Genomic DNA, 17093 nt, shown 5'->3' with positions numbered 1-17093 from the left:
GTGACCTCTCTTTATGCTGGGAGGTTGATGAGGGCTTTAGGGATGGCTGAGCAGGCAGTCGAGAGGGTCATGATGACTCGAGGAGAGCAAACAGGACCTTGGAAGAGTGAGAAAAGCAAACCACACACTTGTATCAAAACCAAGAAAGAAGCTGGACACTGATCAACTGGCACATGGCAGCTGACTCGTCAATTTACTTGTCGCCTTTACTTTTAGCTTCCTTTTTTTAAGTTGTGTTATTAGGAAATTTGGACATTTTTGGGCCATGCTCTTAAGTGATATAGTTTTCATGACATGTTTCTTTTACAGGTCCAGAGTTTTCTCAATAATTTATAGATCCCTGGAAAACTATATCATTTGATACTAACTGTAGGGAAAACAGAAACGTTGTTCCAGTGGTAGACTTTGAATTAATCACTTTGTTTTTTATACAGTGTACAGCAGGTCACCTAGACATACTGTATTTCATTGGGTTTATGTGGATCTGTCAGGTGAGGGGGGATATTGTTATGTAAAATAAAGTGATACCATATTGTAAATGGCAGTTGATGTATTGTTTTCAAAAGCTGAATAGTCCGTTGGCGATGACTTCGGGTTTATCTTTTAACACGTTGGTGATGTCACTGGTTATATATTGCCACCAGGTGGTGTACGTATGTTTAAGGTTGTATCTGACAACATTTGTGATACAATAGTGTGCAGTCGTCCTCTCTTTGAAATATGTCAGTGCCCCGACCTGCACCAGCTTCTCTTGCTGTCAGCAGATAAATCGTGTTGATTCTGGAGGAGAAACAGGAACAGACTGTCAAGGGTTTTGAGGTAAGTAGGACCCAAATGCAGCCAACACATTGGGGACGGTGCAGACAGGTTTATTTAACTCAAGATCCAGAGAACAACAGAGAGACAACAGGGATAAACAGAAAGACAACAGACGAACCGACAATGACAAAGGGGAGCACAAAGACTATATAGACAAAGGAGGCAAGGGTGATTGCACACAGGTGAAACACATTAGGGCGGGGCAGACAATCACCGCACAAACAAGACCAAGACAGGAAGCAAAACACTGAGACACACAAGGAAACCTTATTACAAAATAAAACAGGAAGTGAGAAAGTCCAAAACAAAACTAACAAAAAGTGTCTGCCATAGCGAACCATGACACAGACAGGGACAGAGAGAGTGTGTAAACCTGTGTCCAAGATGTCTGTACAAAGTGAGTGAGTGTGTGCGTGTGAGTATGTTTGTGCTGAGCATTCACAATAAATACACTATTCCAGCAACTCTGCATCAAACACCTGCCCATATACACAGCAGGCCACATCTGGAGCTGTGATAAAAACAGATGAATTGTTGTGCGTTCGTAACCTGACGCACCAGATGGTTTGTTACACAGAACCATCTGTTTGAAGGGCAGGCACTTTCAAAAAATACTCGGCAGGTGATTGGATTAACCATGTATCACTGTCTATCACGGGCTAACTTCAACCAGTTGGATTATTCGTTCATCCCGTTTTTTCACTACCAGTGAAGCCAGTTGGATAAATCAAACTCTTTGGAGAAAAGCCTTCAGTTCTTAAATCTTCTTTCCGTGAAGAAACACTCTCCAGTTCTCATAAAGCTGATGCTATTAGGACCCGCCATTTGTTGTTAAGGAACAGTAGCTCATCACACCTAAGACACACCTGTAGCTTCCAGTAGTTGCTCCCTCACAGGACGCCGACTGATCCAACCCACTGTCGTTTGGCCACAAGAGAATAGCTTGGAGCCTGACAAGATGGATTCTTGCTTACGACAAATCCAGCTGCCTCGCCAGGTTAACGAGCCTGCTGATGCATTTGCGTTCTCCGATTGTGTATATGTGTGCAACCCTGCACGTTTTATGAACTCTGAGCGGTGTTGTCTTCGCTACAGGGCCAAACACACAGCCAGGTCATAAGTTAGTCATTGGGGGGGCGGCCAGCGAAAACACGATTCCTTCAGCAAATCAGTGGGGTGTGAGTCACCATGTGCAAGCAATCTTTCACATGCACATAACATTTATGTTTCATCTCATACATCCATGCACACACAAACAAATAAGCACATACAAAGCCATGGGTGTCTTGTCTTGGAACCACTTACCCACCTTACGTTGAGTTAATCACTTGCTCATGCTAGCAGGCAAGACAGAGGAAACCCATCAGCCTGACACACTCACTCCAGGCCATCACCGCTAATGAAGACAAGCTACTGCACTCAGGTGGCAAATATGAGGAAAAATTGGATTATGAGCCCCTTACATGCAGCACAAGACCAGTGTGGTGGGACACGTAACTTTCAACTCGTTATAGTGTTATATATGTGCCTCAATCCTAAGCGTGCCAGGCGACATTTTGAGCATTGTTAGAGGCACGGTTGAAGTTTTCTCTTTATAAGTGAGTACATTAAGTGAGTGCAGCTGGCAGTGATGAAGGCAGCAAACTAACTTACTTAACAACATATTTATGTGGCAGATTTTAGCTAGCTACCTCACATTAGCTAGGTAGGAGACATTAACAAAAATAGCTATATTACAAAAACTTTATTTCCCAGTTTCACTTGAAATCAGTGATTCTACTAGCAACTGAATTGGAGAATTTGATTGGTTTGTTTAATCAAACTGAATTGATTTTTGTTGGATGAGAATTCCTCTACGAAATATAATGTGTGCCAGCAAAAAAATCTGTTCTGTTCCATTGCACACTCAGGCTTGAGGTACAATTATAAAACAATATTGGGGCTCAAATACTGACAACCATTTGGAAGATAATTATTTAAACTTTCCCCTCATCCATCTTGTATTTGGTGCTAAAACTGTGTTTTTGGCTTTTACACTGAGAAGTGCAGCTGAAGTGACAAAGTGATACAAAACCTCTCCGCCATGAAACACTGCAGCCATTCAGTTTTCAGCTCCACCGCCAAACAACAATCAACAACCTGACAACAGCTTAAAGGTTAAAAAAAGAAAAGAAAAACTAACTATTATTCTACCACTGTATCCATTAAGTTTCCATATTATATGACACAGTTAATATGTGTGACTTCCATATCTGAGGAACTTACATTGTGGTATAGCCGTCTGCAGTGAGGTCTATCCTAATCTATACTGCAGCAATCTCTGCTGCGCTCTGTCCTACCTGACAAAGTCTCCTTCAGTGAGACAAAACAGGAGATTACAGACAAGAGCAGTGGTGACACAGAGCTGCCATCTGATGGTAAGACAGCTTTCCCACGACCACAGTGTCTCCAGCGAGCCCCAGACACCTATAAAACTATCAAAACAAAATGGAAAGCACAAGTGTGTGTGTGTGTGTGTGTGTGTGTGTGTGTGTGTGTGTGTGTGTGTGTGTGTGTGTGTGTATATATGTGTATGTGTTTGTATATGTGTAAAGGTGCCCTGCTTCTCCAAACATGAGTTGTTTAAAAAAGAGGGAAATAAAAATCCATAATCAGATAAGTAAACACCCACAGTCCCGCTACTGGGGTCACACAAGAAAAAAAATCTGATAAAAAGCTGAGATAAATTATTATCGCAGTACGTGAGGAGACAAAGGGCTGAGATGGGTGGGATCCTATCTGCTGTTAGATTAGTGTTCTGGTTGACTGGCAGCCACAGACAGAGCAGACACGGGGGTCCAGAGCCAAACCACAAAACCGCTTTCTCACGGTCTTTGCTGGAGATCACTGCACAGCTTAGCGTGCCCCTTAACAAATTCTTCAAATCTTCTCAGTTGAGGTATCTTAGCTTTGAATCTTCATTTCATTTGTGCATGAAAACCAAAGTTTTGTTCCTTTTTTCTTTTCTCATTAATTAAAAGATCATATGGTACCATGGAATAATTTGGATGGCTTTCATGCTGGAGGAGAGAAGCCTTAGTAGGGGCGTCTTGTTGGGTATTAAAAGTGTGACTTTGACAAAGTAGAATTTGTTACTTTTTTCAACCATGACCAAGGTTTTTCTCTAAGCTTAATTCTATTTCCCTGAAATGTTTGTATACTAATTTGTTATGCCAAATACATTTTGCAGAAATCGTATTTCCTGGATTATGTTCAATGGTGCTACATGAAAATCATAGGGAAGCGGATTGTGGGTATGCAAAGCAGAGCACTTTGACACGGAGACCAGGATTTACAGCTTGTGTGTGGATAGTGTTACACAATAAAAGCACTTTGGTAAGGGTTAGTTAAATGCTGAAACAGTAGAAACATTTAACATTTAATCATGCTGTAGTTGCTATGTACAAATATTACAAGGGAAACATTTTTGCAAATTGAATAGATTTAAAAAAATATGTATATATGTATAATACATTATATTATACAGTGTGTTCAGAAAGTGTTCAGACCCCTTGCTGTGACACTGTGAAATTTAGCTCAGCTGCCTTCCATTTCTCCTGATCATCTTTGAGATGTTCCTACGCCTTGATTGGAGACCACCTGTGGTAAATTCAACTGATCGGACATGATTTGGAAAGGCACACACCTGTCTGTATAAAGGTCTCACAGCTGACAATACATATCAGAGCAAAGCCAAGGCATGAGGTCTAAGGAACAACCTGAGACCACAGATCTGGGGGAAGGTTCCTAAGGATGACAGTGACATCCATAATTCTTAAATGGAAGAAGTTTGGAACAATCAGGTCTCTCTGGCCACCTGGACAAATTGAGCAAACTGAGAAGGGCCTCGTTGAGAGAGGTGAGCATGAAACTGATGGTTAATCTGGATGAGCTCCAGAGATCCTGTGTGGAGATGGGTGAAACTTCCAGAAGGAGAACCAAGAGGCCAAACAGTTCAGTCTTGGTTTCATCAGACCAGAGAATCTTGTTTTTCACAGTCTGAGAGTCCTTCAGGTGCTGGGTTTTTTTTTTTTGTTTTTTAGACAACACATAATCTACCCGTGGATGTGCAATAAATATATAGTGAACATGTGTCGTAGTTATCTTAATTCTGAAGGTTACCATGTTCTCTCATCATTTTCTTATCGCTGGTTATACTGGTGCATTTTCAATGAAAGCAGCTCTTTAAAATTCCATTCCAGACTGCATTTGTGCAACAGAAAATCAATTTACATTTTTATTAAGTGGTGCTTGATTGAAAATGGTGCCGCTTCCTTTGAATCTCAGACACAGACACTCCGAGCAAAGGTCAGCAGCCACCGGAATGAAAATGACAGAGTAGGTATTTCATATAGGTTAAAAACCTCAGCAAACATTTCTGTCTCTTAGACAAATATTAGCAGCTTTCATTAGCCATCATACATGTGTTAGAATGTATTAGATGGAGTGTGACAGGGAAAAAGCGTGCATCTCTTGTTTGTGTTACGTTAGAGCAATGGTGGAGAAAGCTGAATAATACATGACATGGTGTTTTAATTAGCAGGCGGTGGGGGGCACGTGGTAATTAAAACAGAGTTCTGTTAGGAAAGGTTAGAGGCTGGTGCTGGGACATGAAGTTGGCTTGAAAGGATGTAAGTGATCTGCAGGGAGAATAGGGGATTGTGAGAAAAGGCAGACAAGTGGATAGAAGTCTCACTCTGCACACTTCTACATATCCCTCTCTTGAATGGGACATTCTCTGGATCATTTGTTCAAATTGATTATTATACACTATTGGCTGTGTCTGAAATCACTCTCTATGTACGACAGTACATAGTGCACTATATTTACTGTCAAAGAAATGAATTGAGTGTATAAAATTTATATATATATATATATATATATATATATATATATATATATATATATATATACACACACACATACACACACACACACACACGCCAACATCTAAGGGAAAAGTCTGATGAAGGATATAATATTTTTTGATTAATAAAATACAACATACAAGAAAGAACTAGAGGTAACATCCCTGTTTATCCAGAATCATTTAAAATATCAACCATATGTGTGACATTTTGTCATAAAGCTTAGGCTAAAAAGTGTTTTGTGTGGTCACAGTGACCTTGACCTTTGACCTTTTGACCACCAAAATCCAATCATTTCATCGTTGAGTCCAGGTGAATGTGTGTGCCAGATTTGAAGAATTTCCCACAAGGCATGACTGAGATATTGCGTTCACAAGACCAAAACTGTTTTGTGAGGTCACTGTGGACCTTGACCTTTTTGACCTTTAACCACCAAAATCAGATCAGTCTGTACTTGTGTCCAAGTGAAAGTTTGTACAAGTTTTGAAGGAATTCTTTTGAGGAGTTCACGAGATACTGCGTTCACAAGGTCAAATTTGTGTTTTGTGAGGTTACCTTGACCTTTGACCTTTGACCACCAGAATCTGATTAGTTCATCTTTGAATCCAAGTGAATGTGTGTTCCAAATTTGAAGAAATTTCAAACGGCATTACTGAGTGTTATGTCATGTTCATGAAAATGGGACGGTCGGACGGTCATCGGCATGGAGACATAAAGTAAAGAGGGAAAAAAGACAATGGTAGGGAAAGAACATTGTGGCATCCATAACTCCAGTTTTACATGAACATCAACCTCACTGCCAAAAAGCATGAAACGCCATGCATTTGAGATTTTCTGTTGATGAAGCAAGCTGATAAAGTGGCACTGCCAGGAAAATGGCATGTCCACTTAATCACATCCTCAAATCTTAACAACATAACACTTTCACCACACTTCACCTACATTAGTCAGTCAATAATAATTTTCCTCAGCCATATTAAAACCAAACAAAATGCTTTCTTCCCACTGACACTCTGCGATTCAGTCCCTTTGTGAACACACATTACTGAACATACAAATGGCTTAAAACGCCTCCTTATTAACTATACATGTTTATTAGAGGAGGAGAGTGGGAAATAGTTGGCTGAAAGCTTGTCATATTGTGTTAAATCACAAACCATCTGTAGTACCTTCCCTGGCATGTGGAGTCTGAACAAACTCACAAACTGGCCTTTGACTGTTCCCAGCCTGAGGATCTCAAAAGCTGCCTTGATGATAACTCGCTCCGACACTGTGACAGGAGCCAGGGAACAAAGCTTGACACCACAAGCCCTCCCATCCTCCCGTAATACATATTGCTCACTCTTCCTCGCACACATACACAAACACCACGGGGGACTTGTCACCCACCCACACTGAAATCACTGGAATCTCTCCCTCAGCCCTTCCAGTGTCTGAGTTATTACCTGTTTCCATTATATCTTTCACACAGGGCCAATAAAGCTCGAATCAGGTTATGAGACAGGAACCAAGAGCTGAACATCTCAACCTTTATTAAGCTGTCTGTTAAGCTTCTTATGCTGTGAGAAGAAGCACAAGACTGGAACCGGAGAGCGTAAAAACAAAATGATTACTTCAGAGGAAAACAGATGGGACAGTGTGGAAGGGGGGAAGATGGGGGGAAGATGGAAGAAGAGGAGGAGGAGGAGGAGAAGGAAGAGAGGAAACCAAATGAAAGGGATATGAAATAAGATATCTTTATGTGAGGAGACAAGTGGTGAGAAGTCAGCAGGCAGCGCGGGATTGTCACTGCAGCCTTGTTTATCGGCGCACCCACAGCAACCGCCCAACCAGAAGTACTATTTACAAGATGTGAAAGTACTGTTATTTATGTGTGATTCGTGACACCACAGAGAACAGGGGAAGTCAAGTGTACTCCAAGAGAATGTGAAGAAATGCCACTCTATTTTTTCTTTTTCTTTTTTACACACACTGCACTGTCACAAGGTCACTGGTCTTCTGGGTATTTCTCGTTACTTTCTAAAAAAGTTTTGTTTCTTGTTAGTGTGAAATGTTCACAGCCAATGAGTTTCACAGGCACTTTCACATTCACTTGTGCACACAGAATAAAAGTGTGTGTGTGTTTGTGTAGACTAAGAGCAGACAGTCCTGTTGAGTGAACTGAGTAAAATGATTCAACTGTCATGTGTCGCCCTGAGAGAACATATGCAAGCAAAAATAAAAAAACAAACAGAAATCACACTGTACCCGCGCTGGCTACATTTTCACACAGTATGGACAGATTCGTTCATCCACTGCTACATTTTGATGGGTTTGTTTGCTCCAGGCAAACATTTTCAACATGGCAGAGAGCAGTGGTGCTCTGAAGGAAATACAGCAAGTACTGGGGTGAACAAATGGCCTCTGCTAGTCGGAGGGAAGACTGCAAAGCTCTGAGAGACCAGACGAGCCCAAGATCTGTTGATGAGAAATTCTATTGTCCAAAGTAGGAAAACTTTAAGTTGCAGAATTTCTAGATCTAATACTGAATTTATTGTTATCTGTACACCAGAACATATTTACTATAAAGCAAAGTTAAAGAAATAGACAGAATATTGTCATGGCTAATAATTTTCTTCTCCTTCAGTTTCTGTGGGCAATCTGCTACACCCAGATTTCACTCTGAATCCTTGTCAAGACAATCCATTCAAGTATAGAAAATGGCATGAATGTTTTGTTTTTTCCTGGTCAGCCAAATATGTGATTTTGCCCAAAACTTAAATTTTGCAATGGATTAATAAATATTTTAGTGTGAGTTTGGGGCTGCTCTGTAGCAATAATAAAAAATGGTAATTTTCATGTTTCTGGAGTCTAGTGTTCCTGCTGAGTGGAGGTTTCAAGTTGTTGTAATGATCTTTATGAACTTATTGGATATTTTTGAGAAGGACTTAGGAATAGCAATAACACAGAAAAGTAGACTTACACTGAAAAATACAACAAATGAAAAATGTTGGTGTATCATTATTACTATTATAAAATAAGCTGCAACCATCTTTTGATTAACTGATTAGTTCAATAACGGAAGATGGGTAAATATTATAGTTTTAGTTAGAATCAGCTGGTGTGTTATTGGCTTTATGATGTCATCTGTACACAGTATAATTATTACTGTACTATCATAGACGTACAAGTGGCTGTTGTGTTCACCCACTATGACCAAATCTGAGCGCGTGGCGCCATCGTGTGGTCGAGTCCCACTCCTGCAGCGTCAGCGTGTGTTTACCGTTGCTAGGTAACGCGCAGCAGAAATCAGCTACAAACCCCTGCACGTCGCTGGAAGATTTTTCTATTTTCCAACATGGCAGGAAACGAGAAACATGATTTTGTCCATCAAAACGCAATTCACGTTGAGACGATACGGAAGGAGCAAAGACACCAGAAACTTCACACGGAGTTCAGCATCAATCCACACAGGAAGTGTAAGAAAGCTAGACTGTCCTTCACCCCCTTTTCCTTTGAGTCTGTACAGATATAGTGTAAATAGCTCTAAAAAAGACTGTGTGCTCACATGGAAAAACAAATGTATCTAGTAGACTGAATTCCTTTTCAGCGGTAGAGGCATGAATCCTATCATTTCCTCAAAAGCCTTATTTTCTCTCACAAAACCTTTCGCAACCACTGCGTAATTGAGTGTGTTTAAGAGACTTACACTGGACAAGTGGGGCAGAAAATTTCAGTTTGATTTAGTCTGTGGAGCTCGGGCCTGTGTGTGAAACACCGTTACTTTAGATGATACACGGACCTCAGAGAAATTTTCATCGGCACTGTTTCTTTTCTAGAAACTGTTCAATGGTGTGTCCATTAAAGGCTCTACTTGTGATCCAAATGAGGACAAAAGATTGCAAGTATAAAGACAATCGGAAGCTCCTTGCTTAAAAAAAGTGAAACACATCAAAGTAACACAACACAAAATAGTTGTGAAAGAAGCAGCACAATATTGCCTTTTGTCACAATGTGTCCCCTTTACCTTTCAGTGCATGTCCTGCCAGACAAACCCTTGTGCAGGAAACCACCAGAGGTGATTGCAGAGAACTGTAAGTTTACATTGAATCCCTTGAAACTAAAAAAACAACCCCCCCCCCTTTTTTTCTTCTATAATCTGATGAACACCAGTTAAAGACACCATCATTTTACTCCAGACCCCTGTGATCCCAAACAGGGTGAAGCCGAACTTGTGTCACGATTGTGGTTGTGTGTACGTCTCTCTTTTCCAGCGGACTTCATTGAAGCCTTCCACAAAGCCCGCCAGGAGCCCACCAAGAAGTACACAATGCCACTGACTGAGAGTCAGGAGATAGGATGGATGTCAACTCCACTGGTGAGGAAGACATGCTTTGACAGTTTCTTAAAGCAAATAACCAAACTACAGGCTGTCAGGGTTTCATAGAGAGCAGAGAGCCTGTACTTTAGCTGGAGGACATGAATTTTAATACACATTCTTCTCTCTCTGAATTGTGCTATAAAAATTTTTTTAAAAAGTAGAATTATGAACCCGATCCTACCTAAAAATAAAGTCTAAAAAAATGTTCCTTTATGAGGCCTTTCAAAAAATAGGTTCTCCAAGTTAGTGTAAAATGTGAAAAATCTTAAAGTTTTAGTATCCCATGAGTTTTCACTGTCACCCCAGAAAGAAGGTAGAAGTTTTAAAATTAACTTCATATTTTAAGGGGTTTTGTTTGGCAGTGGAATGGATCCATGTGCACAGATTTATGCATGGTAACACAATTTGGTACCAACAATACATCACAGTAAATAGCTTTGGAAAGCTAGATTTAGGTACCAAAACTGATACAACTGGGACCTTTAACTGTAATAAACCTGTCTTCAATGAGTCTTGCAGTGAACAGGCGTGTGAACAACAGAGCACTGATTCTATTTCAGAGTCGTAAATAGTGTGATCCCCTCAAAAAACTGACATCCAAGACAATTCCCTCAGTTCAAGCCCTCGCCAAAATTGAGTTTTACAGTTTGTGGCAGCTAGTTTTGAAAGTTGTAAAAGGATTTTTGTATCAATTGAACCCAAAGGAACCACAGAAGCATTAAGCTGTTCTCTGGTCTTTCGTCATTTTAAATCCAACTTTGATCCTGATCAAATATTAAATCTGACCACTTTTTCCCCCAGATTCCATCAAACCGCAAGGACGAGAGATTCAATTTCTACCGCTTCAGCACAGACGTCACCAAACACCAAGAATCTGCCCAGCGATCATCAAATTAGACCATAAAATACAGAATGGAGATCTCCAGAAAGTGAACACCTATGTTCAGATTTAATTGTTTATCATACAAACATAAGGGTGTCAGCACCAGAGGTTGTCTTTTTACATTTTCATCTTTGCAAACTTAGAAAAACACTTGAAGGAGAAACATTCTCACAGGTCTATACAAAGCACACTCGCCCATCACATACTAATCGTATTAATGAATGGGAAAGGTCAATGCTGACAGCTGCTCAATATTATAAAATGTCATATCACATGAGAGCGAGTCAAGGAGCTGAGTTAGAAAAAATGAAACTGAATACACCAAACTCTGAAAAAACTCTGCTGTAATAGCAGGAAGTGGCTTTAATTCCACCTTGTCTGACAGGTATATACTGAGACAACAAGGGCCACAAACAATAAAAACTTCTTCACGTTCAAATTCTCTTTTTCTTCACAAGCCTTACGGAAATTGCATGTGGAAAAAGAACTTTATATTTTGGGTATTTCTATGCAGTCCAGTCTTGCCTTTCCTTCACCAGCCACGTCTTTTGAACAGCTTTCCTTAGCAGTAAATGGCAGGACATCTCTCTCTCTCTCTCTCTCTGTGGCTTGAATGGGGTTCATAGAGGCCTCCGTATCAATCCAGACGCATTTTACAGACGGCATATTGTACAAAAAGTCTCTCTTGAGGTGTACTGAGGAGAGATTGGGGAGCAGGTGTGGGAAATCCTGCCTAGAAGCAAGTCTTAATCAAGTCTGTTGACCAGCATGTTGGTTTTTACGAGCGACCCTTCATCTTCTTGCGTACGGACTTGCCTGGGCGTTTCTGAAAGTGGAAAAAAATAAATAAAATATAACTGTTTTCCCAGTGACTATATTATTTCCTTTGACAAAATTTCTACATTTAGTAAATCAGCCAAGACTGTTTTATGTGTGTATGACTCACATTTTGTTTTCCTCCTTTGCCTTTCTTCCCTCCCTTGCCGCCTTTTGCATGAGCCACCTTGGCGCGGAAACTGGAAACATCGTTGAAGCTCTCTTTGGTGTTCCACTTCTTTCCGCTCTTCTTGCCTCCAAAGCCAAACTTCTGGTCCTTGAACTTTCTCTTGGCATTCGCCCTGTGAAAATAACAGTGAAATTTTAGCTTTTTGTGAAACTTCAGGAGTTGAGAATATTAAGCTTGATATTTATAACTGCAACATGCACAGCTCCAGTGGGACGTTCTTACCCCTTGTTCTGCGCTTTCTTGGAGACCTGAGAAGAGTCTTTACCAGCCTTCTTGTCTCCTTCCAGGAAATCCAGTTTGTCAGTCATTCCTGGGAGTGGGTATGATCAGAAATGTTAAACCTCAGACTCAATTTGAAAACAGTCTAAAAAAAAATAAATAAATAAGAATTACATTTTAGGGAAGCAAGTAAAGAGCATTTCCCTTCCCATCAAAACTTTACAATAGCTTCTTCACTGTGTGCTGTGAATATCATAAATGAATTAAAGGAGGAATTAAATCACTGCTAAAAACCCACCTTTCTGGTATTTTTTCACAGCAGACATCATTGCCTTCTTCTCTCTCTGCCTCTTCTGGATCACTTCTACTTGGACCTGACACACAACATTTATGTTAACTCCAAACACCAAACCAGGAAATCTGGCTCGTTCTACGGTGACACACCATAAAGAAAGGAGTCTGCATCTCATCTTTGTATACGCTCCATTATCATTACACAACAATGACATACAGTGTAAAGGCGTCTACTTTGCATACATGGGCAACTTTATCCTACATGTAAAAAAGGTTATTTTAAATACTGGACTCCCTGAGCAAGACCTTTAGTAGTAACCTTAAAAACAGGGACCAACCTTTTTGCCAAACTTCCTTTGCTCACGCAGTTTCTTGGCCTTCTCTGACTTCTCCAGTATCATCTGCTTTGAGATGAGCTTTTTCCTGATCTGGACAAAGGAAGAGACAACTTTTATGTTTGTCAGTATTTGGATTCAAGCTCGGTGGCGAGATGGAGCAATGGTGCTGAGTTCCACATGAATAAATAGAGTTAGGTTTCATTTTTTTGATTTAACAAACTGCAAACAGACACATATCCCTCAAACAACCAGGCTCTTGTGAATTGTTATTAAATACAATGATATGAAGACGAGTCATGAAATGAATCACGAGCTTTGAACTTGTTTAATCTAAACCTGCATCCGTGTCAACTGTTGCCATGAAGACTCTGCTCACCTTCTGCATGTGCTGATCTGACTTGGCCATCTCTGCAAAGTAATCGTCAGGCCTCTTGGTGGCAATGTCATACTTGTTTAAGAGGGGCAATGCCTCCAGGACAGTGGCTTGAGCTTGGCGGTAGCTGTAAGATGACAAACATAGAACATAAAGATTTATCTGTAGCAGTGTTAAGACGTACATTTTTTTAATTACGATCAAGCAGAATGTTAGTTTTAGTCTCATTTGTATTTTCCAGGCTGAAAGGTGCAAACTGATCTTGTGATATTGATTGTTACAAATACATAGAAACACACTGTAGCATTTGAAAGTTTGGGATATACTAAAAGAATTAACTAAATTACAGTTTGATGCTTATTTGAATATCCACGACGTGATACAGACAACAATTACACATGACTCAAAAGTGTTAGTTGAGAAGTTGAAGAATAAACTTTCAATATCAACGTTTGAGCCAACATGGATGAGAAGTCGCTGAAGGAAAATTCAAACATTGATATTTCCATAACACAATCAAAAGCCCCAGGACAGATACTTAGTGGACAAACAAGAGTTAGATATTTGTGAAAGTCAATCTGTTAAATGGCTTAAAACTTAACAAATTGCACATCAAGTTATGGGCCCTTACAAGAACATCTCCCTCTGGAAATCATCGTCCGCGTTGATTTCTCCGTTGGCTGAACTAGGAACTTTTCCTTCAGCCTTGGAAATAATGTCTTCAGCCGGTAAGTTGGTCATATCCAACCTCTCCACCCAGGGAAGGTCTCTACGGAAGTCTGCAAGGCACTGTTTCAAACCCTCCTGCATCACAACACACGTGTAAAATGGTGTATTACAGCATGTCCACGTATGTTAAATAACACTAATACTTACTACGCCATATCTCACTACTCATAGAAGTGCTGGACAAGTATTTTAGCATTTGGTGCTTCGTGCTGTTGATTTTCTTACCACATTGTTGACAAACTTTTTGGGTTTATCCACCAGAACGTTCATCCCTGGTTTCAACAACCCTTTAGTGAAGGCTTCCTGAAGCTAAAGACAACAAAAATGGATTAACTATATTCAATCTCATATCTTATATTTCAATAAAACACACTTACTGACAGGTGTAGAAACACATTCACAGCATGTGAAACTAAACAAAAACACAGAATAAGGCCATTTTACAACATTAACACGCTACATCTCTTCATCTCTTTCGTATAACCGTGTATCAGTGAGACACTTCACAGCGTCCAGCGCGGTCTCTTTTACAGGACTAAGGTCTACAGGCCAGTATATGCGACTAATCTTTGAGCAGGACGAATGGAGATGTTTCAAACCAACCTCCGTCCACAGGAAAAAAACTCACCTCATCGTCTGAGAGTTCACTGTTTTCCTCCTCTGAGTCCTGGCCGAGCTGCGCCTCCTCCTCTACCGACTCCATGCTCCTGGTATCGATAACCATAAGATGAGAATAAGTGAACCTGTGGGCTCTAACCGTGAACAAATCCTCTGTGGACGCACTGCTTCTCACATGTCCGGAGCGACTCACGTGGGGAGGAAGTGACAATACTGAATGTCCTACCAACACAGTCCGCCGACTGAAATCCTGTTCAAGAACAAGAGTTCCTACGTGTTAAAGAAAAAAACTGACACGGGCAAATACGTTGGCGTTAATGAGCATATACATATATTCTCTAATAATTTGAAAAGTGAACGAAAATGTCGTATGTTAGGTTTTTGTTTAAATTCCCCTTTTCACTCATCATGTTTCATTATTGATTATTATTGATATTATGATATACTTTGCGTATAAAACAGATCATTTCCCCACAACTCATGGAAAGTTAGTGACTCCAGTTACACTCGCGCAGGGCAGGACAAGTGCAGACTTACATTAAATAAAAAAAAATAAAAAAGCAGTTTGTACTTTGTGTAATTGCCTTTCCACACTGATCCATGGTTAAATGTAACTGTGTAATGTAAATAAATCGTTTTTTAAAGTTGTCATCATCACTAATGCATCAGAAAACATTGTGGACGTGATTATTAATATATATTGCTTAAATCAAAATACTTGTTTTGGAAACTCTCTGATTTGTTGCTAGGGAACTTATTGTGATATAGTGATGAAGTAATGAGGAACCACTCAGTAACAACCCTGTTTGAGTATCACTTCACTGACCAAAACTCTACAAACTGTAAACCACAGCCAAGTAATGTAAGGTTTACCATAGCGTGTTTTATGCTGAGAAATGTGGTTTTAACATATTTATGTTAGTTTAGCAGCAGATGTTTTTTTAAAAAACAGACCCTAATTGTCGTTAGCTGTAGCTACTTTTAAATATCACCTTTACTGGCTGTGCCCGAACCAGTAAATTTATATTAGTCAATTTTCATACTTTGGTACTTACAGTACCTGCTAAATGAGGTTTAAATGAATGATTAATAAATCTTTTATGTCCTTGCAATGCTTCAAAACCATTTCATAGTCAAAAGAAGCGTTGCTTAAAATGTCCTTGTTTGCAAAGGAAAATATTTTTGTTTAATACAATCTTCATTGTGTTTTCATAGGAATTCATGAGGAATTCAAATTTTTGCATGTGAAAAAAATGCGCTTGTGTCTTTGGTAAAAAGAAGTCTGAATCAAAACTATGAACAAATCATCAGTGTTGAGGTTAAACAAAGAAACTGTAAAAGAAGAAACGATTCAACATAAAACTGCAAAAATAACAAAATGTAAAAAAAAAAAAGGTGACCAAATACTTACTATACTCTAAATACACTGTTTATCTAACTGATTGATATGTCATACAGACAGCCCTTAGTATTCTTTCCTAACAGGTGCTTCCCACCAATGAGTTTCTCTAGGATGAGGTGTAATGTATATTGCGTACACTTGTATTCATGCATGATAAGTCGCTTTGGCAGAAAAAATGTAAAATGTCATTAAATGCACATTGACAGTGACCTCTTTTTGTATAGTGTATGATTCCATGATGATTGTTCATTTATTCTTTCTGAATCAACATCTTTTGCAATAAATATGACACTGAATCTAACTTCTCAACATTAACGATGTTATGTATGTTATTATTATTATTATAATCATTATTATTATTATTATTATTATTATTATCATTGTTAAATCCTCCGGGGGGTGCTGTCGTGCACCTGAGCAGATTGTAGCGCTAGATAGAACCCGGATAGAACATGTTTAATATCCAATAAGAATAGTTACCTAGCTTTGGAGATAATGTACATCAACATTCATGCAAATTTCTGTCACTTTGACATGACACGAGTGAGAAGACCGTCTGCAGTACTGGCCCAGTGTCAGTGTAGATTAGGCCTATAGGGAAGATCAAGACAGGAGCAACTTTGACTAGGCTAATTCCTGCAGACATGTACCTGTGTTCATTACATAACAGAGCAGATAAGTTTGCTTCTTTCCAGGTGTAGAGAAGTCCTCATTTTTGTGAAGTGTGTGTGTGTCTGATCTGATCTCATCTAGATCTTTGTTCAACCACTTTCTCTTCTCTTCTTCTTCTTCTTCTTCTTCTTCTTCTTCTTCTCTTTTGTTTTTTTTGCCTAGAGAAAGTATTGTAATGTTGATGGATGAAGCGCAGGCCGGAGTTCACTTCTCGAACCACTTGGTTTATTCCAGCAGCAGAAAGGTAGGCTACAGCTCGGCATACTAAACTTGGCAAACTGGCACAGAGAAGCAGCAGCTTACTTCTTATCAGGTAAAACCAAACTTCAACAAGCACACACAGCAGGGCTGGGCCTCCACCAATCACCAGTACGCACTCTGACTTTTACCATGCCACCCTGATGATTGGCAGCAGAACTAGTCTGACTCCGCTTAACAGAACTCAAACTGTACAGGGTCACTACATTATGCAG

At 39.8% G+C, this 17093-nt stretch overlaps 2 protein-coding genes across 2 annotated transcripts; one reads left to right on the top strand and one right to left on the bottom strand.

Moving 5' to 3' along the window:
- Positions 1 to 8994: 8994 nt before the first annotated feature.
- Positions 8995 to 10983, top strand: cfap144 (cilia and flagella associated protein 144). The gene is made up of 4 exons (XM_023394493.2): positions 8995 to 9184; positions 9740 to 9799; positions 9980 to 10083; positions 10888 to 10983. The coding sequence occupies exons 1-4, from the start codon at positions 9064 to 9066 to the stop codon at positions 10981 to 10983; spliced, it is 381 nt and encodes a 126-aa protein (XP_023250261.1). The 5' UTR covers positions 8995 to 9063.
- A 33-nt stretch (positions 10984 to 11016) lies between these two features.
- Positions 11017 to 14740, bottom strand: ebna1bp2 (EBNA1 binding protein 2). Its single transcript, XM_023394492.1, has 9 exons — positions 14557 to 14740; positions 14154 to 14237; positions 13831 to 14003; positions 13203 to 13326; positions 12827 to 12916; positions 12493 to 12568; positions 12198 to 12285; positions 11916 to 12087; positions 11017 to 11795 (listed from the first exon to the last, which is right to left on the bottom strand). The coding sequence occupies exons 1-9, from the start codon at positions 14650 to 14652 to the stop codon at positions 11748 to 11750; spliced, it is 951 nt and encodes a 316-aa protein (XP_023250260.1). The 5' UTR covers positions 14653 to 14740; the 3' UTR covers positions 11017 to 11747.
- Positions 14741 to 17093: the final 2353 nt, after the last annotated feature.

This window comes from Seriola lalandi, unplaced genomic scaffold, assembly GCF_002814215.2.
Source record: "Seriola lalandi dorsalis isolate HSWRI2012SDOR001 ecotype SW California unplaced genomic scaffold, Sedor1 jcf7180002054949, whole genome shotgun sequence".
NCBI classification, from domain to species: Eukaryota; Metazoa; Chordata; class Actinopteri; order Carangiformes; family Carangidae; genus Seriola; species Seriola lalandi.
Note: the sequence above shows the minus strand (reverse complement) of the source record. Positions and strands in the feature narration are given on the sequence as shown.